Below are 23,010 nucleotides of genomic sequence, written 5' to 3' on the forward strand. Positions count from 1 at the left end.
GTAGGTACGTATACGTCATATATTTGCGTGTGTAACTATACATCGAGATCTGCATACTTACACACCCGCACAGGTAAATATTTATAGATACTGACCTCTTCAGATTAAAGTCCAAGGCACTTTTTACAGTGAACAGGTTAAAGCCATAGTTTAAAACGCGCCTGTTTCTGGGTACAGCTCGGTTTATGGCAATGCTGCTGGGACGGGCAGGGCCCGTTCCCTTCCCCTCTTCAGGGCCATGCGCAGATTGGGAGGAGTGTGGGGCCGGATCCTCACCGCAGCCCCAAGCAGCTCTATAGGGCCACGTTGGGTTGTGCAGTGCAGGGGAGGAAGGATTTGGGCAGGAGGCGGAGAAGAGCGCATCCTGGGGGCTGCAGAGCTGCCCTTTGCTCAGGAAATGGGGCGCAGATGGGGCTCATCCAGGGAAAAGCAAGAACCCCCCGAGCAGAAGGGCTTCCCCCCGTTAAATCCTCCCTGCAGCCCTTAGGGAGCTGAGTGGGGAGAAGATGGGGGCAGGAAGCAGAGCAAAGTCCCCCAGCAGCAGCAGCAGCAGCAGCAGGAGCAGCAGCATCCTTCAACCCCCCCCCCCCTCAAAGGAGATACCCCAGCAAACCTACCTGGGGGTCACAGGGCTGTGAGATGGCTGGGGACAGAAGGAGCACAAGGGCTCCGAGCACCCTACAGACCTCAGCCCCAGCAGAAGGGGGTCAGCAATGCCCTCACCACCGCTCACAAGGAAAGGAGCCAGCCCTTCTCCTCCAGCCTGGCCACAAACCCCAGGAACCCCCTGAGCTGGGCTCAACGGGGGGCAGCTGGAGCTGCTGGGGGGGCTTCAGCCCTGCAAGGAGCCGTCTGAGCTCTCCAACCTGCAGCTCCGGGTGCCTTCATGGGCTCTGATAGTGATAACTGATAACAGTGACAGCGCTATGGGGATGGGGGGGGGGATAGAGGAGCTGCGTAAGGGATTTTGCTGTGCTGGAGGAAGGCAGCAGGAATTGGTCCCAGGCGCCATGCTCAACCCTGGCTGCTGCTCCACATGGAAGGAAGCGGCCAGGAGCGCAGAGCAGGGCTGCAAAGGGGGGTTTAAGACTATTTCCCTACAGACCTCGTCCTGCACACGGTGCTGAGATGCCCCCCAAGTGCGCACTGAGAACGGCAAGGCTGAGCTGGGACAATCCCTGCAACCTCACCACGTCCCTCTCCTAAATTTGGGGCTGCCTCTCCGTCCTACACAAGCACAGCCTGAGATGGAAGGAAGCAAAACCTCCAGGCACCCCACGGCCTCCCCGTGCCAAGTCCTTACCTGCCACCAGTGGGGATGTGGGGATGCCCTCGTCCCCGAGCTGGGGACACGTTGACCTGAGAGGAAGAAGAGAGTGGGACCCCACAGCCCTCCTGCCCCGAGGAGGAGGAGGATGGATGGGTGATCCCTGAACTTGGAGAGCACCGCACTGCGCCGGTGTGGCTGCTCTGAGCCAAACGGTTGGGTTGTTGAAGTCCGAAAGCGAGGGAGAAGCGATGCGCCCTGCACTGCTCCGTCCCCAAAGCCTCCATCCCGCAGCTGAACGGGACCAGGAGAAGGAATGGCTTTCAGGAGGCTGAGAAAAGCGAAAAGCAAAGCCCCGGTGCTACAGAAATTTAGGATCCCAGCGGGGATTAACGCCTTGGGATGGAAGGGATCGGGATGGGGGCTGCGCTGGGAGCTCCCACCAGCCGCGGCCCCGCAGTGACTGTACTCAGAAACAGACATGGGCAGCAGGCGGGCGTCGCTGCCTGCCGACAACAGGTCGGGTACAAAACCATAATTGAAAGTTACAATAACCTTTGTAATATAGCAATATATTTCATAGTTAAAATAAACTATTATGCTTTCCCCTATCGTTAAAAAAAGAAGCGAGCAGTACAGAGGCAAGGTGCAAACCCGTGCGGAAGCCTCCTTCAGTCTGGACAGAAGCGTTTTCAGTCTGTGGGTTTGCAGAGAGGACGTCGTATTTTTTTTTTTTAATTATTTTTTCCTTTTTTTTTTTTTTTTTTTTTTCTTATTTTTTTTTTTTCTGGCGTTTTTAGGACGTTTCCTTGCAGGCGGTGCAAGAGGTTCGCAGAGGGGAAAACCGAGGCTGCGCTGCGGGAGGCAGTGGGTGGGTATGGAGGGCGTCGGGTTGAGCTCGCCCCACCTGGGATAGCAGCTGCAGTGCTGAGAGGGGGGGGTGGTCGTCTCGCTTTGCAAAATGGGGGGGTGGGCTGAGCCGGTGCGGGGGTCTGAGGGCTGCTTCCCGGTGAGAGGTCGGCATCTCTTTGGGTTTTCGAGACGATGCTGTTGTTGGGTTCTTGTGCTTTTCCTGCACGGCTCCCGTTGGTCCCAGCTCTCCTCCTTGCTCGCTTCGGTGCTCGGAGCTCAGGGGAAAGGAAAGCAGGAGAGCTCCCCTCTCATCTGTCGGTGTGTGGGGGGCTCAGTGCCCACGTGGCAACCGGGACCGACACCGGAACCGACACCGGAACCGGCGCGGCGCTGTCCGCGGTGCTGAACCGGCAGCGGGTGGGGACGGAGTGGAGGATGAGGGTGTAGAGCATTGGATGGAGGTGCACGAGATGGAGGGTGTAGAGTATGAGGGATAAAGGAATAAGGCTGTATAGGATGGAGGGTGTAGAGGGCTGGATGGATGGAGGGTGCGTGGGATGTGGGGTGTAGGATATGAGGGATGAAGGGGGCGTGGGAATAGGGGTACATGGGATGGAGGGTGGAGTGCACTGGATGGAGGGTGCATGGAATGGAGGGCGTAGGGTACAAGGGATGAAGGGTGCATGGGAATAAGGGTACATGGGATGGAGGGTGGAATGCATTGGATGGAGGGTGCATGGAATGAAGGGTGCATGGGATGGAGGGCTTAGAGTGCATTGGATGGAGGGTGCATGAGAAGTAGGGTGCATGGAATGAAGGGTGCATGGGATGGAGGGTTTAGAGTGCATTGGATGAAGGGTGCATGAGAAGTAGGGTGAATGGAATGAAGGGTGAATGGGATGTGGGGTGTCGTTTGTGGGGAATGAAGAGTGTAGGGCGCACGGATGCATGCACCATTTAGGGTTCAAGGGATGGAGTATGCATGGGATGAAGGGTGTAGGGTTTATGGAATGAAGGATGTAGGATGCAAGGGATGAAGGGTGCGTGGATGCGGGCTGCGGGATTCAAGGTGCATGGCTGCAAGGTGCATGGCTGCAAGGTGCATGAGGTGTGGGGTGCTGGGCAGAGGGACTGCCGTGCTGTGTGAGGATGGGGGTCCACAGGCTGTGAGGTGCAGAGCTGGGGGTGCCACGTGCAAGCTCTGAGCTCAGAGCGTGCGATGGAGGGCACAGGGCCGTGGGCTGCAGCGGTGCCATGAGGAAGCAGCAGCTCTGCCCAAGGACGAGGTGCTCCTGCGCTGGTGGCAATGCTGAAGCTCTCATCACCGCTCTGTCACTTGGCGGCCCAGCTGGCACTTCCTCCTCTTGTCCTACTCTTGTTGCTTTCTCAGACTTGATTACCAGCCCGTGAGGAGGTTCCCGCTGGAGATATCGATTCCCAGCCATCAATACTTCCTTCAGCCCCACGGCGCATCGCTGCACGGCGCTTTGTTCCTACACAAACCACAGGAGAGGCGTGGAAACGTTTTTCTCTGCTGGCTGCCCGCGGCCAGTGGAGATTCTGTATTTTAGGCTCATCCTTGGCGTTCGCAAGGCTTCCTCCATTGCCGTGCTCGAAATCTCCTTGGGAAGATGGGAAGATGGGAAGATGGGCATCTCCTCTTCACCCCATCTGAGGAGCGGGGAGGTGAGGGGTGGTTACCTGGAGGCACAGGGACTGGCAGCAATGCTGAGAGCCGGCGCTGGCGCGCTGCCGAGGCAATGACACGCTCCCATCAGCCCTGCCCGCCCAGCAATTAAACTAATGACAAGATCTTCGTGCAGGGGAAGGGCAGCTCCTTCCCAGAAGCTGAAGATGCGCTGCTGGCCGAGGAATAAAAAAGGCTGGCAGTGAGCTCTGCGCTCCCTGAATGCAAACCATGCGACAAGAACAACCGGGGCTGCTACCGTGCTACCAACAGGCTTCACAGCACCACCTCTGCAGCACCGGGAGCGCATTTTGCAGCTCCTCTGGAGGAGCCTTCCTCCTCCTCCTCCTCCTCCTCTGCCATGTGCCAATGGCAGGGCTGGAGGAGGGGGGGAGGGAGGGAGGGGAGCGCCTCGTAACCGCTGCTTGTTTCCTGTGCAGCTTTAATTGCGGGGCACGAGGAGTAAGATACCTTCCAGCAGCAGGGAGTGGGGTTTTGCACAGCAATTCCTCTGCACTGGGGCCGATCCACCCCTGCCTGCGTGCGCACGGAACGCAGCGTTACTGACGGGAGCGAAAGAGTTACGAAGGAGAAGATTACAGGCTGAGTATACCTGGAGTAACACAGTGGCTTTTGATTACAATTACTGACACTGCCGGGTGATGTGTAATTAATATCACGGAGTAATTACACGCTGACTTCATCTGTTTAAAAATATATAAATATCCTCTGCCGTGTTTTCAATGAAAGCAGCAAACGCCGTCCCCAAAGCGGGGGCAGCGCAGGGACCGGGCAGAACCCCAAACTGCTGCGGGGTGACACGAGAAGGGGACACGGTGACAGCAGAACAGGGATCTTCGCTCCCCGGTGCTGCTGACCCCCAGCAGGAGCGGTGCGGGGTGGGGGTGGTTTTAAACAGATGAAGCGTCCCACACTGAGCATCGTCCGCGGCATCGGGGTCGGAGCTGCGCCCGGTGCCTTCCCCGACCTCAGGGGTGTTCCGGGGTTTGGAGACCTCCGGATGGGGTGGGGGGCAGCGGTGGGGGCGTCCCCACCTGTATTAAGCACTGCTCGAGACTCCAATGAGCCAAAACGAAGAGCTGGTTCTGCCCCAACGGAGAGCACCGGTGCCGCAGAGAGAACCCCCGCTCAGCTCGGAGCCCACCACCTACCCTGGAACAGAGCGAGGGGAGCGTGTTGGTGTCTTGGCAAGGAGACGGGACGGAGCACGGACATCTCAGGGCAGAGCTGTGCAAGAACTCCAAGGTCAGGAGGAGGGGAACGCACTGGGAGGGGTTGGGGGCGAGCAGCCCTGTGCCCCCCCGTAGCCCCGAGCTCCACACGGTGCGATTCTCCCTCCGGTGTCTCCGTCGCTTCAGTGCTTCCGACTGGTTTGTGTTCGTTTTGTTTTGTTTTCAATGTGAAGACCTGAGATTGAGCGTGGATTCCTGTCCTCCACCGAGCGCCGCGGCGCGAAGCGTCGCCTCCGTCCCCTTCCTTCACCACGAGTAGAGGCACCGAAACGGGGGGGGGGGGGGGGGGAAAGGGAGCGGGTCTGGGGGACAGAGGAGAAGGGGGGAGATGTCCATCCCAAGGCATCACCGCTCCAACGCCGTTCCCAGAGGGAACGCCGAGTCCTCGGGGCCGCCGCCAGCTCTCCCCGTGTCCACGGAGCGCCAGGAAGGGGCTTCGCTCTGCGCTTTTAGCAGCTGCTGGAGCTGGTGTACGGGGTGGGGAAAGAGGTGGAGCTGACCCCGATGGGGCTCTCGGACAGAGGGGTCTGCGGGGTGCCGGCAGGCACGGCAACGGCCCGAGCCTCCACCACGGCGGCGAGCAGGCGCTGGTGCTGCTGGCGCAGCATGTCGGCCAGCAGCAGAGGCAGTGAGTTGAAGCTGGCGCTCAGCTGCTCCAGTTTGGACTCCAGGCTGCCCAGCTGCTTCTCCAGGTCCTCGCTGCGGTCGTTGAGCTCGGTGATGAGGTCGTACATCACGTTCTGCATCTACAGAGGGAAGGAGAGGGGTCGGATCAGTGATTCCCTGTCAGCCCCCACCCCACCTCGTGCAGCTGCGCAGCCCCCCGACCCTTCCTGGGGCTGAAAGTTCTGCTCCTGAGCAGAAGTTCTCCTCGCAGCCGGAGGTTTCACCCGCTCTGCAACCCAGAGGTTTCGCCTGCTCTGCAACTCAGAGCCTGCTGCTGTCAGCTCTCATCAGGCAGCCCCGGGGCTCTGCAAGCTCAGCACAACGCAGGAAGTAAGAGCAAGTGGAGGGGATGAGGACAGGGACAGCTGTGCAGCAGTGCTGCCAGCTCATGCCCTGCATGGAGCCTTCAGCCTCACACACCAGCAGAGTGGCTCACAGAGGGGCTGCTGCAGCTTTGCAACACTCTGCAGCCTCTGCTCCCATCTGTGCCCCAGCAAAACTATTAGTTGGGCTCTTCTGTGCGGCTCCCAGGCTGCTTTCACCCACTCCAGCCCCATTGCTAAGCTCCCGCAGAGCCCCTGGGACAGAGCTGCCCCCATAGCAGAGCATGGAGGGAACTGGTTGCAGCCAGCTGGTGGGGATGGGGCCCCAGAGGATGCTTGGCCATCTGGGAGCCGAACTCCAGATAATCCCCATTGCTTTAACTCCTTCCTACCAGCAGAGCCAGCTGCCCCCCCTCTCCCAAGCCCCTCTGCACCAGCCCAGGATGAGGGGTGGGCGCACTGGGATGCGGCACAGCACAGCAGACACCGCACACCCGGCGCACATCTGACCCCCCTGTGCTGGGACCGGCGCTTGGCGCGCCTGATTTCCGCTGTGAGGAGATGGGAATGATGAAACCTGGGGGCTGCTGAGCCATGAGCATCCCCAGCTGGGCCGTGCAGCGTTCCTATGGGGCGGTGAGCGCAGAGCTCTAATGGAAATGGGGTGACCCCCCCGTCCTCGCTCTGTTCTACATGCAAGGGCTGTGAGATGTTCACGCTGACAGCTCAGGAGCCGGAGCACCGCGGTCAGCCAGGTTCTGCCTCGGATGTTCCAAGGGAAGAGGAACACGAGGCCATGGGGTTATGGGAGGACTTGCCTTCGAGAGGTCGACCAGCGTGTTGGCCTGGTCGCTCAGCTTCCGCTGCTCCATCTTCACGCTGCGCAACCTGGGGAGGGGGAGAGCAACGCCACGCACCACTCTTCCCAACTACAAAACGCTGCAGAGACCCTTCCCATTACTAGGAAATGGAGAGCCATCCTGTGGATGGGCTGGGACCCCCTCCCCATGCTCAGCCCTCCTCATTGCCATGGGATCACAGAAGGACCCCCTCCCCAGGCTCAGCCCTCCTCATTGCCATGGGATCACAGAGGGACCCCCTCCCCATGCTCAGCCCTCCTCATTGCCATGGGATCACAGAAGGACCCCCTCCCCATGCTCAGCCCTCCTCGTTGCCATGGGATCACAGAGGGACCCCCTCCCCATGCTCAGCCCTCCTCGTTGCCATGGGATCACAGAGGGACCCCCTCCCCATGCTCAGCCCTCCTCATTGCCATGGGATCACAGAGGGACCCCCTCCCCATGCTCAGCTCTCCTCATTGCCTTGGGATCACAGAGGGACCCCCTCCCCATGCTCAGCCCTCCTCATTGCCTTGGGATCACAGAAGGACCCCCTCCCCATGCTCAGCCCTCCTCATTGCCATGGGATCACAGAGGGACCCCCTCCCCACGCTCAGCCCTCCCCATCACAGTGGGATATCAGAGGGATCCCCTCCCTATCCTCAGCTCTCCCAGTCGCTGTGGGATCCCAAAGGGCCCCCTCCCCAGGCTCAGAGCCCCCTCCCCCCCATCGCAGCACCCCACGGCTCCCCACTTACTGGTGAATGGCTTGTAGGAACTTCCTCTGGTGCTTCCGGACTTTGGCGTGGTCGATCTTTTTCAGCAGCTTGGTGTGCTTGTAGATGAGCCACGTCTCCCGCAGGACGTTGGCCGCCGCGTTCTTGATCTGTAAGAGAAGGGCATCGGGTCAGCAGCCCCATCTGCTGCAGCGCGTGGGACGAATTATTGCATGAAAACAGCGCTCCGGCCCCGCTGGGCGCTGCTGGTTGGGATCACAGGACCTGAATTGTCCCAGCTGGGAGCTCCATGTGCCTGATCGGACGTGTGTGGGGTCATGCAAGGCAGGGATGGAGTGCTGCAGGCAGAGCAATGGCCCTGGCCCTGCTGTATCCCCATCCGCATCCCCATCACCATCCCCATCCCATCCCCATCCCCACTTCATCACCACCCCATCCCCATCCGCATCCCCATCACCATCCCCATCCCATCCCCATCCCCACTTCATCACCACCCCATCCCCATCCGCATCCCCATCACCATCCCCATCCCATCCCCATCCCCACTTCATCACCACCCCATCCCCATCCCCATCCCCATCCTCAACCCCACTCCATCACCACCCCATCCCCATCCCCATCCCCATCCCCATCCCTCTCTGACGCTTTGGGGAAATGTGCTCCAGCCATGAGGCTCCTCACCCACTTTGCCCTCTGCGGATGCCCCATCTGCACCCCTTGGAGCTGGATGAGGGCTCAGTGCCCCTGTGGTCCCCAACCTGCCTGCATTGCCCCTCACTCCGTCCATCCCTTGTGCCAAAAGCGACCTCAAACGGGCGCTGGGAGCCCCTCCAGCCCTCCAGCACTGCTGGATTGCAAGCAGAGCTCTTCTCCTGTGAGCCCAGATGTGGCCAAGGACACGATGACCTTGTGCCACCTGTGTCACCTAAAGTGACATCGATGCATGGCGCAAACGGAGCCAGTTTGGGATTTAGCTCCCTGGGGGAAGCTTTTCTGGAAGGAGATGCCTAAACTTGAAACCCTGATGCTGCCCTGTGCTTTGCTCACATTGGATGTGACCTGGGTGTCCCACAGCCCCGTCCCCACCCCGGTGCCACGCTGGGGTCTGGGACAGCACCCACAGACCCACGCGGCTCCAGGGTGCCCCACTGGGATGGAGCACACAGCAGTACCACAGCACAGCACTCGTCTGCAGCACGGAGCTGCTGAATCACCGGAACCCCAATCCTGAGACGAGTGAGCTCATGTTCCACCAGAGAAGACGGTCCATCTCCTCCGAGGGAAGGAGAAAATATGTGCATTTCCTGCCCTGGGTGCGGCTGCACTCTCTGCATTTCACAAAGAGCTGCAAAGCAAAGCAGAGGGCCGGCGCTCTTTGCTTTTACCCTAATGCTTCAGCATGCTTTGCGTTCAGCTCCAATGGGACCCCAGGGATGCTGCACCATCCCCCCCCCCCCGGACCCCTCCCTTTGCCCTTACCCTCTTGGTCAGCTGCGTGTCCATCATGAAGTTGTGAACGTGCTTCTCAGCTTTGGTGAGCTCCAGCTTTCGGGCCACCACAGCCACCACCAGGGCCGTGCAGCCGGCGCCCTGCAGGGACAGCAGGATGGGGGAACACGGGGAAGTCACTTGGCCTGGTCAGGTGTGGGTTGTGTAGGGGTCACAGGGTCAGGTATGAGGGGCTGGGGGGGCGCTGGGGGGCAGGGGGTCAGGATGGGGCTCACCTGCACCCCCTCTATTCCCACCCCGGGGATCAAGGAACCACATGCAAACCCCGATCACTGGATGCACCGCACGCCCCTCCAGCCCCCACCCACAGGTTGCACAAACCCCGCCATCTTGACGTGGGCAACCCAGTTTAACCCGGGTTTACAGCAGCATTCGGCCTCCCATTGTGGCCTCGAGCAGCTGCCAGAGCTCCCAGCAATTAACAAGGCTGACTGACGACGTCAGAGGTGCCCATCGGTGCCCTCCCGATGTCCCCATGGGACAGAGAACCCACGGGGAATCCAGGCAGAAGGGAGATACTGAGAACCCACAGAGGAGCAGTGATGGGAGGGGGCCGGACCCCCATTTGCCCACAGGCAGCGGCAGCTGGCGTGGCTTCGTCTTGGCAATGAGCACCAGATCCGGTGCGCGTTTGGGAACGGAAGGTGCCAGGCAGGAGACCCCGCTCCTCCAGGGCTCTGTGCCACCTGGCTCTGCCCGCTCCCCCTCCCCGCAGCTCTGGCAGAGGCCCGTGACCCTGGCACGCAATCTTTTATTTATTAAAGAGTCATTAATTAACATCATGGGCTGAGCCGCGTCCTTTCGCATCCCCGCAGCTCCCAGCCTGCGCTCTCAGCTTTCATCACCCTTCCCTCTGCCAGCAGCACAGCCACCCTAACGCCGCTTTTAGGGAGCCCCAGCGCGCTGCTATCGCTTGACAGGGTGGCATGGGGGGGGTCCCCAGCCCAGGGGTCCCCCCGTCCCACTGCCAGGATGTCGCACGGTATCACGGTTCACAACATCTGCCGGTGAGGTGGGAGCCCCAGGACCCCCCCCCCAAGTGTGGATTTTTCGGTCGTAGCAACGCCACGTGCTGCAGAGGATGGGGACAGCGGTGCAGAGCCACGGAGCAGCCGTCCCCAGCTGCACAGCAGTGCAAGCCAGGCCGGCTCACAGCCCCTTGGAGCAGGTAGATGGGGTCCTGCAGGTCAGTGCCGTGGGTGGGAGCTCTCCCAGCTGTCCCCGCTCCCCGTGGGGATGCTGCAGCAGTTGGGATCGCTCGGTGTGATGGAAGTCAGACCGGCGGCCAAGGGATGCGAGGGGCTGCTGGTCCCCACATCTGCTGCTTCCTTAAGACGAGGCCATCACCACGCAGCTATGGGCTGCCCAGCCCTTCCCTCAAACCAAAATTCACCCCAAACCCAGCAAACCAACAGCAAGGAAAGCTCCGGCAGCTCTCAGGCTGCAAGACCTCGATGCTCAGACAGAGCACTGGTCCCTAAAGCACCCCACTGCCCCATCCTGGTGCTTACCATGATGCCGGTGAGCAGACAGACCCCCTTCCCACAGTAGGTGTGCGGCACCATGTCCCCGTACCCGATGGAGAGGAAGGTGATGGAGATGAGCCACATGGCACCCAGGAAGTTGCTGGTCACGTCCTGCTGGTCGTGGTACCTGTGTGTGTATGGGGAGGGGGACAGGGGGGGACAAAAGTGTGAGTGTCACAGCTGGGAATGGGGTTGGGGCAGCACTTGGGGACCGTGGGGAGCGCTGGCACAGGGGATGATCCCAAAAGAGACCGGGCCTGGGGTTCCTCCTGCGTCATGCGAAGCAAAGGGGATGAAGATGAACGACGCAGGGGGACGCCCCAAACCCACACAGATTGCAGCATTTCCAGCACAAAAAAATATCAAAGGAAAAAAAGAACCCAAAAATCCAACGGTGGGGGCTTCTGCTTTCGGCCAGAGCTGTAACCGTGGTGTGGTGTCCCCCCCTTCCCAAGCCCCCCCCCCAGTGCCACGTGGCTGATGGCAGAAACAGACGTGGGGCTGTGGGAGGGTGGGTGGGGGTGGACAGGAGCCCCCCCCCCCCCCCCCAGACCCATGGGGTTGGGACACACAGAACTCACAGGGCTGAGCAGCACCAACGGGACCCACAGGGATGGCAGCACGGTGCAAAGGGAGGATGCACTCAGCAGGAGCTTTGCTTGAAGCAACCCCAAGCCCCCCACCCTGAGAACCACCAGCCCCACAAAGGGGGGACCCCATCCCCTCCACGTCCACGTGCTCCTTCAGCTTCTCTCCTCCCATCTCACAGCAGCTCCTGACTGGGGCACACGCAGAGCACCCCCAGATCCAGGGATGCTGCAAACCCCCAAGCAGCCCCATCGAATCCCACAGCCCTTCTTCCTCCTCTATAGGATCAGGAGCCCCCCTGAAGCCCCCTGGGTGGGCACTGCGCCCCACAGCCCCCACCTCCCCACTGCTGAGCCCTGCCTCCTTCATCCCCCCCCCCCTCCGCAGCAGGTTCCTCTCAGCCTCCTCGCGAAATCATTAGAGGAAAAACAGATGGAGCTGTTGGCAATTCCCTGCGAATCGATTCATCCAAGCCTCGCAGCTCGTAACTCGCCCAACAGTTGGGTTTTCTCCTCTTTCTGCATTTTGTTTTTCTCTCCATCCCTCCCCCCATCCCCCCCAAGTAACCGGAGACCCCAACGGATCAGCGCAGAGCAGCAGCAGAGCAAGGCCACACCACGACCCTGCAACGGATCCCCCTCCAAATCTGGGACATTTCCACCCTCTCCCCTGCACCAAACACCCCCAAACCCCTCACCATCCACGCACGCTCCCACCCCACAGCCCCCAAAGGACTCGTGGTGCAAACGGGACGCGAACGAAGGGCCGCAGAGCCCCCGGATGGAGCGTTGCTTTCCCTTCCCAGAAGCACTCGGAGCTCATAAACAGGAGCAGCTGGCACCAGCACGGCTTGAGCAGGAAGAGGGGCGGCTGCACTCGCCAAGGGCTGATGCAATTGTTTAGACCCAAGAGCTGCTTTCTGTCACCCCCTCGTCTGCGCTCCCCGGAAGGAGCTTCACCCCGGCTGGGAGCGGAGCGTCGAGGCACGAGGACGCAGCAGCAGCAGCGCGTGCTTGGCTGTGGGTTTGGGAGAGGGCAGGAAGTCCAGCATGCAAACAGCCAGTGCAAAATGCAAAGCATCCCTGGTGTGAAATGCAAAGCCCGCCGGTGCAAAATGCAAGTGCCTCCAGTGCAAAATGCAAAGCCAACCAGTGCAAAATGCAAAGCCCTCCGGTACAAAATGCAAGTGCCTCCAGTGCAAAATGCAAGTGCCTCCAGTGCAAAATGCAAAGCCCACCGGTGCAAAATGCAAAGCCCTCCGGTGCAAAATGCAAAGCCAACCAGTGCAAAATGCAAAGCCCACCAGTACAAAATGCAAGTGCAAAATGCAAAGCCAACCAGTGCAAAATGCAAAGCCCACCAGTGCAAAATGCAAAGCCAACCAGTGCAAAATGCAAAGCCCACCGGTGCAAAATGCAACTGCTACTGGTCCAAAAAGCAAGCATCCCTGGTGCAAAATGCAAAGCCCCCCAGTGCAAAATGCAAAGCCAACCAGTGCAAAATGCAAAGCCCACCAGTACAAAATGCAAGTGCCTCCAGTGCAAAATGCAAAGCCCCCCGGTGCAAAATGCAAAGCCAACCAGTGCAAAATGCAACTGCTACTGGTCCATAAAGCAAGCATCCCTGGTGCAAAATGCAAAGCCAACCAGTACAAAATGCAAGTGCCTCCAGTGCAAAATGCAAAGCCCCCCAGTGCAAAATGCAAAGCCAACCAGTGCAAAATGCAAAGCCCCCCGGTGCAAAATGCAAGTGTTCCTGATGCAAAAATGCAAGTGCTATTAGTGCAAAATGAAAACATCCCAGGTAAAAAATGCAACCGCTCCCTTCAGTGCAAAATGGAAACAAATCCGGTGCGAGATGCAACCACCCACAGGTACAAAATGGAAACAACCCCGGTGGAAAATGCAACCCCCCCCCCCCCACCTCCCGGGTGCAAAACCAGGAGGGGAGCGGGCTGCACGCACGTGCACGCACACGTGTGCCGGCCGCGGGCAGCGCAGCACCGCAGGCAGCACCGCAGGCAGCGGCGGGGTGAGGGTTGCTAAGAGACTCGCTGCCTCCGGAGGGATGTGGCACCAGGGGGGGGGGGGGACGGGGACATGGAGGAGGGGAGACGGCGCCTGGAGCGATGCCACAGCCTCGGGAACGCGCCCAAATAGTGCCACCGTCCTGGGGGGGGGGGCACGAAAGGGGATGGAGCCCCCTGGGCTGCCAGCATGGGGAGGTGGGGACGCATCTGGTCCCCTAGATGCACGTTGCTGCGGGTGGGCACGAGGGTCCTGCTGTCACACTGGGCCAGCACTCAGGGCCTCTGCGTGCTGCAGGGACACAGCATCGCTTGGGGACAAGTCCCTGCTCTCTGCCTGACCCCACTCCCTCCGTGATCCCATTCCCTGTGTGTTTGTTTCCCCCATTGCCTGCGTGTCCCCACTCTGCAGCAGTTCTCCTGCCTCATTCCCACTCTCCATCATTAACCTGTTCTTTATATCCGCCGTGCTTCCAGCTGGACCCCCTTTGGTGCAAACCCCCCCCCTAAAAACCCCCCACCCACCCGCCTGCTCCCTTTCAGAAGGTACAAAGAAGGATCCCCCGATGCAATGAAGGCACAGAGCTCTCCAGCCCATCATAAAGGCCTCATTAGGAGGAGCAGGAAGAGCAGCACCGTCTGGAAGAGCTCCCACAACCCCAGAGCGTTTCCATGCCACTCAGAGACGCTCTGGAGACGTGGATGAAATGGCGTGGTGACACCGAGGGGAGGAGGAAGAGGAGGGGATGGATGGGGTGACCCGACCCCGCACCGCTGAGCCCGGCATCATCCCACAGCCCAGACTTAAAGGGATTTCATGCGATTGAGCTAATCCACTTAAAGCAAATCATAACGTGCATTTGTCTTCTTGAGTGCTCTCCCACAGACAGCCCCATCTCCGTCCTCCTCGGGGATGTGATCCCAATGGGCACCGCCAGCAGGGATAGGGGACAGAACGTCCAGCGGAGCCGCCCTGCTCGTGGCTCTGCGTCCCACGTGGCTACTGGAACAGCCCCATCCCTGTGCCAGGCTACCAGGCACATTGCATGGGGAAGAACTGCTCAAAGCAACCTGGGCACCGGGACAGCCCCGGTACCACCCCGCTGCCATGGGGACGCTGCCATGGGGACGCTGTGGTACCTGCTGGCACCGGTCGCCACAGCAACGCCAGTGCTGCCATCCAGCAGTGGGTTTGGAAGCACCGTGTTGTCATGGCACTCACAGACAGCCAAGCTGCACCTTTCCCTGTACAAATCCCCTCTGCACCCATCAAAGCCCCCAAACAGCCCCATTGGCATCGCCACGGCACCTCCTGGGTGTCCCCAGTCCCCACCACCATCCCCACGGCACCTGCTGGGTGTCCCTAACTCTCAATGCCATCCCCATAGCACGTCCTGCATGTCCCCAATCACCATCACACCCCCACAGCACCTCCTGGTTGCCCCAATCCTCATTGCCTTCCACATGGCACCTCCTGCATGTCCCCAATCCCCATCACCATCCCCACTGTACCTCCTGGGTGTCCCTAACTCTCAATGCCATCCCCACGGCACCTCCTGGGTGTCCCCAGTCCCCACCACCATCCCCATGGCACCTCCTGGGTGTCCCTAAATCTCAATGCCACCTCCATGGCACCTCCTGCACGTCCCCAGTCCCCATCACACCCCCACAGCACCTCCTGGTTGCCCCAATCCCCATCCCCATCCCCATGGCACCTCCTGCATGTCCCCAATCCCCATCACCATCCCCACTGTACCTCCTGGGTGTCCCTAACTCTCAATGCCATCTCCACGGCACCTGCTGGGTGTCCCATCCCCATCACCATCCCCATGGCACCTCCTGGGTGTCCCTAAATCTCAGTGCCATCTCCGTGGCACCTCCTGGATGCCCCAATCCTCATTGCCTTCCACATGGCACCTCCTGCATGTCCCCAATCCCCATCACACCCCCACAGCACCTCCTGGTTGTCCCAATCCTCATTGCCTTCCACATGGCACCTCCTGCATGTCTTCAGTCCCCACCACCATCCCCACGGCACCTGTTGGGTGTCCCATCCCCATCACCACCCCCACAGCACCTCCTGGGTGTCCTTAAATCTCAGTGCCATCCACATGGCACCTCCTGCATCTCCCCAATCCCCATCACCATCCCCACTGTACCTCCTGGATGCTCCAATCCTCACTGCCATCCCTACGGCACCTCTTGCATGTCCTCAACCCCCATCACCATCCCCACAGCACCTCCTGGGTGTCCCTAAATCTCAGTGCCATCTCCATGGCACCTCCTGGATGCCCCAATCCTCACTGCCATCCACATGGCACCTCCTGCATCTCCCCAGTCGCCATCACCATCCCCACGGCACCTCCTGGGTGTCCCTAACTCTCAATGCCATCGCCACAGCACCTCCTGCATGTCCCCAGTCCCCATCACCATCCCCACGGCACCTCCTGGGTGTCCCTAAATCTCAGTGCCATCTCTGTGGCACCTCCTGGATGCCCCAATCCTCACTGCCATCCACATGGCACCTCCTGCATCTCCCCAATCCCCATCACCATCACCACAGCACCTTCTGAGTGTCCCTAACTCTCAATGCCACCTCCATGGCACCTCCTGCATGTCCCCAGTCCCCATCACCATCCCCACGGCACCTCCTGGGTGTCCCTAAATCTCAGTGCCATCTCCATGGCACCTCCTGGATGCCCCAATCCTCACTGCCATCCACATGGCACCCCCTGCATCTCCCCAGTCCCCATCACCATCACCACAGCACCTTCTGAGTGTCCCTAAATCTCAATGCCACCTCCATGGCACCTCCTGCATGTCCCCAGTCCCCATCACACCCCCACAGCACCTCCTGGATGCTCCAATCCTCACTGCCATCCCTACGGCACCTCTTGCACGTCCTCAATCCCCATCACCATCCCCACAGCACCTTCTGAGTGTCCCTAACTCTCAATGCCATTTCCACGGCACCTCCTGGATGCCCCAATCCCCATCACCATCCCCACGGCACCTCCTGGGTGTCCCTAAATCTCAGTGCCATCTCCATGGCACCTCCTGGATGCCCCAATCCTCACTGCCATCCACATGGCACCTCCTGCATGTCCCCAGTCGCCATCACCATCCCCACGGCACCTGTTGGGTGTCCCTAACTCTCAATGCCATCCCCACAGCACCTCCTGCACGTCCCCAGTCCCCATCACACCCCCACAGCACCTCCTGGTTGCCCCAATCCTCATGGCCATCCACATGGCACCTCCTGCATGTCCCCAATCCCCATCACCATCCCCACTGTACCTCCTGGGTGTCCCTAACTCTCAATGCCATCTCCACGGCACCTGCTGGGTGTCCCCAATCCCCATCACCATCCCCATGGCACCTCCTGGGTGTCCCTAAATCTCAGTGCCATCTCCGTGGCACCTCCTGGATGCCCCAATCCTCATTGCCTTCCACATGGCACCTCCTGCATGTCTTCAGTCCCCATCACCATCCCCATGGCACCTGTTGGGTGTCCCAATCCCCCTCACCACCCCCACAGCACCTCCTGGGTGTCCCTAACTCTCAATGCCATCCCCACAGCACCTCCTGCACGTCCCCAATCCCCATCACACCCCCACAGCACCTCCTGGTTGCCCCAATCCCCATCCCCATCCCCATGGCACCTCCTGCATGTCCCCAATCCCCATCACCATCCCCACAGCACCTTCTGAGTGTCCCTAACTCTCAATGCCATCTCCACGGCACCTCCTGGATGCCCCAATTCCCATCACCATCCCCATGGCACCTCCTGGGTGTCCCTAAATCTCAGTGCCATCTCCATGGCACCTCCTGGATGCCCCAATCCTCACTGCCATCCACATGGCACCTCCTGCATGTCCCCAGTCGCCATCACCATCCCCACGGCACCTTCTGAGTGTCCCTAACTCTCAATGCCATCCCCACAGCACCTCCTGCACGTCCCCAGTCCCCATCACACCCCCACAGCACCTCCTGGTTGCCCCAATCCTCATGGCCATCCCCATGGCACCTCCTGCATGTCCCCAATCCCCATCACCATCCCCACTGTACCTCCTGGGTGTCCCTAACTCTCAATGCCATCTCCACGGCACCTGCTGGGTGTCCCATCCCCATCACCATCCCCATGGCACCTCCTGGGTGTCCCTAAATCTCAGTGCCATCTCCGTGGCACCTCCTGGATGCCCCAATCCTCATTGCCTTCCACATGGCACCTCTTGCATGTCCCCAATCCCCATCACCATCCCCATGGCACCTCCTGGGTGTCCCTAAATCTCAGTGCCATCCCCACGGCACCTCCTGCATGTCCCCAATCCTCACCCCCATCCCCACAACACCCCCCAGGCTCCCCCCATCCCACACACCTCACCTCTCACACACCCGCACCGTCCACGCGGCGATGATCCAGAGGGAGATGCTGAACACCAGCAGCACCGTCCCGGGGCAGATGGTCATGAGAGTCTTCATGACAAAACGAGTGTTGAAGTTGATCTTGTTGAGGGCTCCGATGCTGCGCGACGAGGCGTCGGTGAAGAGCTTGCTGTGCAGCAGCATGACGCGTGCGATCAGGTAGAGCCTCAGGAACATGGGGATGGACAGGATGATGTCCACGTCCGCCTCCGCCCGAGACGGAGTGTAGGAGAACGCCAAGCGTGCGGTCCAGAAAAATTTGTACTCCCCAGGGATGGGGTGAATGGCACAAACCAGCATCTCCAGGCTGATGTAGAGGATGCGCTCGTACGTCATGGCGATCCGCCAGTCGTCGGCACCGTTGTCGATCACAAAGAGCTGCCGGGAGGGAAAGCGCGTGGTTATGGGCGGCCGTGGGGCAGCCTGTGGTTATGGGCGGCCCTGTGGAACCCCACGGTTACTGGCGGCCCTATGGGATCCCATCATTATTGGTGGCCCTATGGGATCTCATAGTTACTGGTGGCCCTATGGCACCCCACGGTTACTGGCGGCCCTATGGGATCCCATGGTTACTGGTGGCCCTATGGGATCCCATGGTTACTGGTGGCCCTATGGCACCCCATGGTTACTGGTGGCCCTATGGCATCCCATGGTTACTGGTGGCCCTATGGCACCCCACGGTTACTGGCGGCCCTATGGGATCCCCTGCTGTAGGGAACCCGCTTTGGCAGGGAGGTTGGACTTGATGATCTCTGGAGGTCCCTTCCAATCCCTACAGTTCTGTGATCATTATTGGTGGTCATGTGGCATCCCATGGTTACTGGTGGCCCTATGGGATCCCATGGTTACTGGTGGCCCTATGGGATCCCATGGTTACTGGTGGCCCTAGGGAATCCCATGGTTACTGGTGGCCCTATGGGATCTCATAGTTACTGGTGGCCCTATGGCATCCCATGGTTACTGGTGGCCCTATGGCACCCCATGGTTACTGGTGGTCCTATGGGATCCCCTGCTGTAGGGAACCCGTTTTGGCAGCGGGGTTGGACTCGATGATCTCTGGAGGTCCCTTCCAACCCCTACAGTTCTGTGATCATTATTGGTGGTCATGTGGCATCCCATGGTTACTGGTGGCCCTATGGGATCCCATGGTTACTGCTGGCCCTATGGCATCCCATGGTTACTGGTGGCCCTATGGGATCCCCTGCTGTAGGGAACCCGCTTTGGCAGGGAGGTTGGACTTGATGATCTCTGGAGGTCCCTTCCAACCCCTACAGTTCTGTGATCATTATTGGTGGTCATGTGGCACCCCATGGTTACTGGTGGCCCTATGGGATCCCATCATTATTGGTGGCCCTATGGGATCTCATAGTTACTGGTGGCCCTATGGCACCCCATGGTTACTGCTGGCCCTATGGGATCCAATCATTATTGGTGGCCCTATGGCATCCCATGGTTACTGGTGGCCCTATGGGATCCCATGGTTACTGGTGGCCCTATGGGGTCCTATCATAATTGTTGGCCATATGGCACCCCATGGTTACTGGTGGCCCTATGGCACCCCATGGTTACTGGTGGCCCTATGGGATCCCATGGTTACTGGTGGCCCTATGGCACCCCTTGGTTACTGGGGTCCCTGGGCATCCCCCTGCATCATCCCATCAGCACTGAGGGGACAGGCAAGGAAGGGACCCACATCACGCAGCTCCACTGGGATGAGGGGAATTGCCCCAGAGGAACACGGATGGGTGGGGATGGGGACAGCGGGCACACGGCGGCGGCACTGGGGACACCCAAAAGCCTCAGGTCCCTTCCAGCTCTCCCCACAGGGCGCACAGGACGGCCCCTTCTCCCACCCCACGGGGCACCTCTGACACAGCAGCTGTGTCACCATCATGCGACCGCTGCCAGCTGCACCCGGAGGGCGACTTTTTGGGAGGAAGGCAGCGACGGATGCTGCGTTGTCATGGCAACGTGCAGGTTCACCCTGGGCAAAGCCGCTCCTCCGAGCGCTGCGGTGGGGGTCTGAGCTGCAACGGGGTCTGCACAGAACCCCCCCCCGAGGGGCAGGATGCGCTCCCACCACTCTTGGCTTCGCACGGAGCGCGCCGAGAAGCGGCGGATGCCTCTCGGGGACATTCTGTGAACAGCACTCTGCAAAGACACCGCTGGAGATGGACCCAAAGGGGACACGGAGGTCACGTCCCAAAGGCTGGGAGCAGCAATGGGACCCCAGGACCGTGCTGTGTCACACAGGCAGCACGCAGAGTCACCCCCCCCTCCCAGAGCCATCCCAAGGGGCTGACGCACGCAGTGCGTCCCGGCCACCTCCCTGTGTTGGGAAAGCTCCGCTCCTTTGAGCTGCTTTGTTGGAGAAATTGTTTATAAAATCGCTCCAAGCTGTCAGGGGAGATCCTCAGGCATTTAGCGAGCTGACAGCCCATTCCTTCCTGGAAAAGGGTGTTAAAAATAAACAAATTAGCGAGAGGAAAGAGGCAGTGAGAGCCTTTTGGCAGCACACCGGGCAAAGGGCGTCGGGATGGGGAGGGGGGGCCCTTTGGCACAGTCCCCCCCCCCTCCCCTCCAGCCCCAACAGCTCACGGCTGCGTGGGGTTTCCATGGAAACCTCGGCGCAGTCCGGCGGTACCCGGGTATCCCCAGCTTCACAGAAAAGCTTGGGTTGGAAGGGACCATAAAAAGGCCATTGAGTTCCAACCCCCCCCCCCGCATTGCAGGCAGGGCCTCCAACCTCCAGATCTGGCATTTGCCATCCAACCTGGTCCTGAACATCCTGAACACCTCCAGGGACAGAACCTGTTCCAGAACCACTCTGTGCAAAGAACTTCCTCCTGACATCCAGTCGAAGCCACCCCCTCTTACAGCCACCAGATGGGTCAGGCACGACCTTCCCTTGGTGAAGCCATGCCGGCTGCCTGGAATCACCACTCATCCTTAATTTGTGCCTCAATTTGTCTTCTAGGAGGATCTGCTCCACGATTTTCCCAGGCACAGAGGTGACGCTCACCAGCCTGGAGTTCCACTCATCCTCCCTTTCTTGTCAATGGCAGCGACGAATTCTCCCCCAGGTGACACATCCTTGTTTTCCACCGTCGGTTCAACAATCCCTTCTTCTCCCTCAGTGCGACCAGCAGGTTCTTGCCAAGCCGTGCCGGTCTCCTGCCTCCCCTTCCCACGCTCTTAATTGAGAGGGACAGAGCGCCCTTGTGCTCTCAGAAAGGCATCCTGACGGAGCAGCCAGCTTTCCTCCGCTCCTTTGTCTCTACGGACATCTTCCCAGGACATCCCGTCCAACGAATCCTCAAACAGCCTCAAGTTCTCTCTCCCAAATCCACGGCAGCAACGGGATGAGGGGAGGTCCTGCACACAGCGGTGGGTGCCCACCGTGGGGTCGGATGGATCCCTTCAGCCCCCAAAAACCGCCCTGCAGCCCTATGGAATCCCAGCAGGACGCCGCCCCGCGCGGCAAATGGAAAGCCGGAACATCCTCAGGGAGCTGGCAATTAACGCAATTAACACCCGGGGAAGCAGCTGAGCCCTTCCCGCAGGTTGGGGAGGAACGGTGGCTGAGGATTTACGGCTCCGGCGGCCCCACATCCATCCCCGCGGAGGATTAGCAGCGATCCCTTTATAAGCACCTCAAAGATAATAGGGCCGCCAACAGCCGGCGCGGATTTGTGGGAGCAAACCGACTCAAACCCAGCTCCTCTCCTCCACCAGCCCGCGAGTGCCGGACCCCACGTGTTTTTAGGGGTCGGAGGAAGGGAAGGCAGTGAGGAAATCAGCGCACGCCGCTAATTGCCACCGAACCGTCGGCTATTGAAGCCGCGAGGCTGCGAGGAGCCGCGAGGATGCGGAGACCTCAGAGAGCCCACGGGGAGGGGTGGAAGGAAGCGGGGCAGCGCAAAGCTGAGGGTGGGACACCTCCGTGCTGGGGGCGCTTCGGTTTCACGGCCCCCAGCACAGCGGCCCGTCCCCAGATCGCGACGTTTCGGCCGATTTAAGCCGCTCTGCCCTGCGCGCTGAGCGGGGCTCAGCCGGGACGGGAGGACAGAACCGAGAACAAAAAGCGGGAGGAAGGAAGCGGCAGCGAGCCGGGTTCAGCCCGGCCGGGCACAAACACAGCGACCCTGGGGGTAAATATTATTGCAGCACAGCGCAGCTTCTCAAATATTTGTTCTGGGCGGCCTTTCGACCGTGGAAGGGGCAGAGATCTCCTGCGCTGCTCTGCACTGGGGAGCTCAGCCCCGACGGCGCGCACAGAACGCAGCGCAGGAGGAGGGGACCGCGCTCGGCGCTCCCGGTGTCTCCCCGGTGGATGCGGAATGAAGCCGGCAACTCCCGGCATCGCTGCTCGGTGACCACAGCCCCGGTTTGGCCGCGGGCCCGGCAGGAAGGCGGCTGCTCCCGCGCCTTTCCTCGGCTGCTCCCGAGGGATGGGTGCTGTGGGGACAGCGGTGTTGGGTCAGGGTCGCACTGGGGGACGCCCCCAGACCCAGGGCACGGTCTGCACGCTGCGCCCGACCCCCCCGCAGCCCCAAAACGCTGGCATCGGAGCGAGCCGAATCAGAGCCTTTATCTCCCCGCAAAGCCGGAGAGGGCAGAAAGGAAGAGAATGGGCGGCGTGATTAGGAAGGTATTTCACAGCTTTCCTTGGCAGAGCGGCCGTGCGGTGAAAGAGCAGAAATGCGGGACCCTCCCCGTCCTACAAACAGGGAGAGGTGAAAAGCTGCGGCTCGCACCCGGCTGAGGGGAGCGTGAGGGGGGTGAGAAGGATGGGGACCCATCGCTCCTGCGGCCGTTTGTCCCCGTGAGAGGGGTGGGATGGGGATGGCAGCGGACATCCTTGCTTCCAAAGCGCACGGACCGTTCGGGGATGAGTCCTCGGACGTACCTGCACCTCCCGCGTGTGGTAGGCGATGATGAGCCCCAGCAGGATGACGGTGGAGAGGCTGATAAGGCATTTCAGGGCCAGGGAGAACATGGAGTCCTGCAGGAAGAGAGGAGGGGAGTTGGGGTCAGCGATGGGGATGGAACCGAGGGACCCCCATGGTGAACCCACCGCCCTCCCCGCAGCTTCAGCCACCCACCCGCACCCAGCCCAGCGGTATGGCACCCTGATGGGTGAGCCAATTAAGACCCTCCTGCTAATTAGCTCTACGTAAATTAACCCCTGATTCAGTGGTGACTGCAGCAAAACGCTCCCCACCTCCCACAGGTCCCTCTGGGGAGGGGCTGGGTTCATTTTCCCCGTGCGAGACCCCAGACCCTATTTGGTCGCAGAGAGTCCCTCGCTC

The 23,010-nt window shown here is 60.3% G+C and overlaps 1 protein-coding gene and 1 long non-coding RNA gene across 14 annotated transcripts; both read right to left on the reverse strand.

The window, feature by feature from the left end:
- Positions 1-5: 5 nt before the first annotated feature.
- On the reverse strand, positions 6-22,730 carry LOC128076611 (small conductance calcium-activated potassium channel protein 3). Of its 12 annotated transcripts, none has more exons than XM_052674458.1 (9): positions 19,257-19,492; positions 19,005-19,060; positions 18,317-18,620; positions 17,658-18,204; positions 10,645-10,786; positions 9,104-9,214; positions 7,646-7,773; positions 6,867-6,936; positions 6-5,805 (listed from the first exon to the last, which is right to left on the reverse strand). In XM_052674458.1, exons 4-9 carry the CDS (start codon positions 18,032-18,034, stop codon positions 5,509-5,511), a joined length of 1,125 nt encoding a protein of 374 aa, XP_052530418.1. In that variant the 5' UTR covers positions 18,035-18,204; positions 18,317-18,620; positions 19,005-19,060; positions 19,257-19,492; the 3' UTR covers positions 6-5,508. The 12 variants fall into 12 exon arrangements, with proteins under 12 accessions (XP_052530418.1, XP_052530414.1, XP_052530424.1 ...); XM_052674454.1 differs by having other exon boundaries at positions 19,229-19,492; XM_052674464.1 differs by lacking the exons at positions 18,317-18,620; positions 19,005-19,060; positions 19,257-19,492 and adding exons at positions 19,564-20,145; positions 22,608-22,705 and having other exon boundaries at positions 17,658-18,076.
- Positions 15,831-17,207, reverse strand: LOC128076612 (uncharacterized). 2 transcript variants are annotated; one of them, XR_008204536.1, is made up of 4 exons: positions 17,099-17,207; positions 16,936-17,017; positions 16,694-16,733; positions 15,831-15,880 (listed from the first exon to the last, which is right to left on the reverse strand). It is a non-coding gene; the product is annotated as an uncharacterized LOC128076612 (long non-coding RNA). The 2 variants fall into 2 exon arrangements; XR_008204537.1 differs by lacking the exon at positions 16,694-16,733 and adding an exon at positions 16,328-16,367 and having other exon boundaries at positions 15,834-15,880.
- Positions 22,731-23,010: the final 280 nt, after the last annotated feature.

Source organism: Tympanuchus pallidicinctus, unplaced genomic scaffold (assembly GCF_026119805.1).
Source record: "Tympanuchus pallidicinctus isolate F22 unplaced genomic scaffold, pur_lepc_1.0 scaffold147, whole genome shotgun sequence".
NCBI lineage: Eukaryota > Metazoa > Chordata > Aves > Galliformes > Phasianidae > Tympanuchus > Tympanuchus pallidicinctus.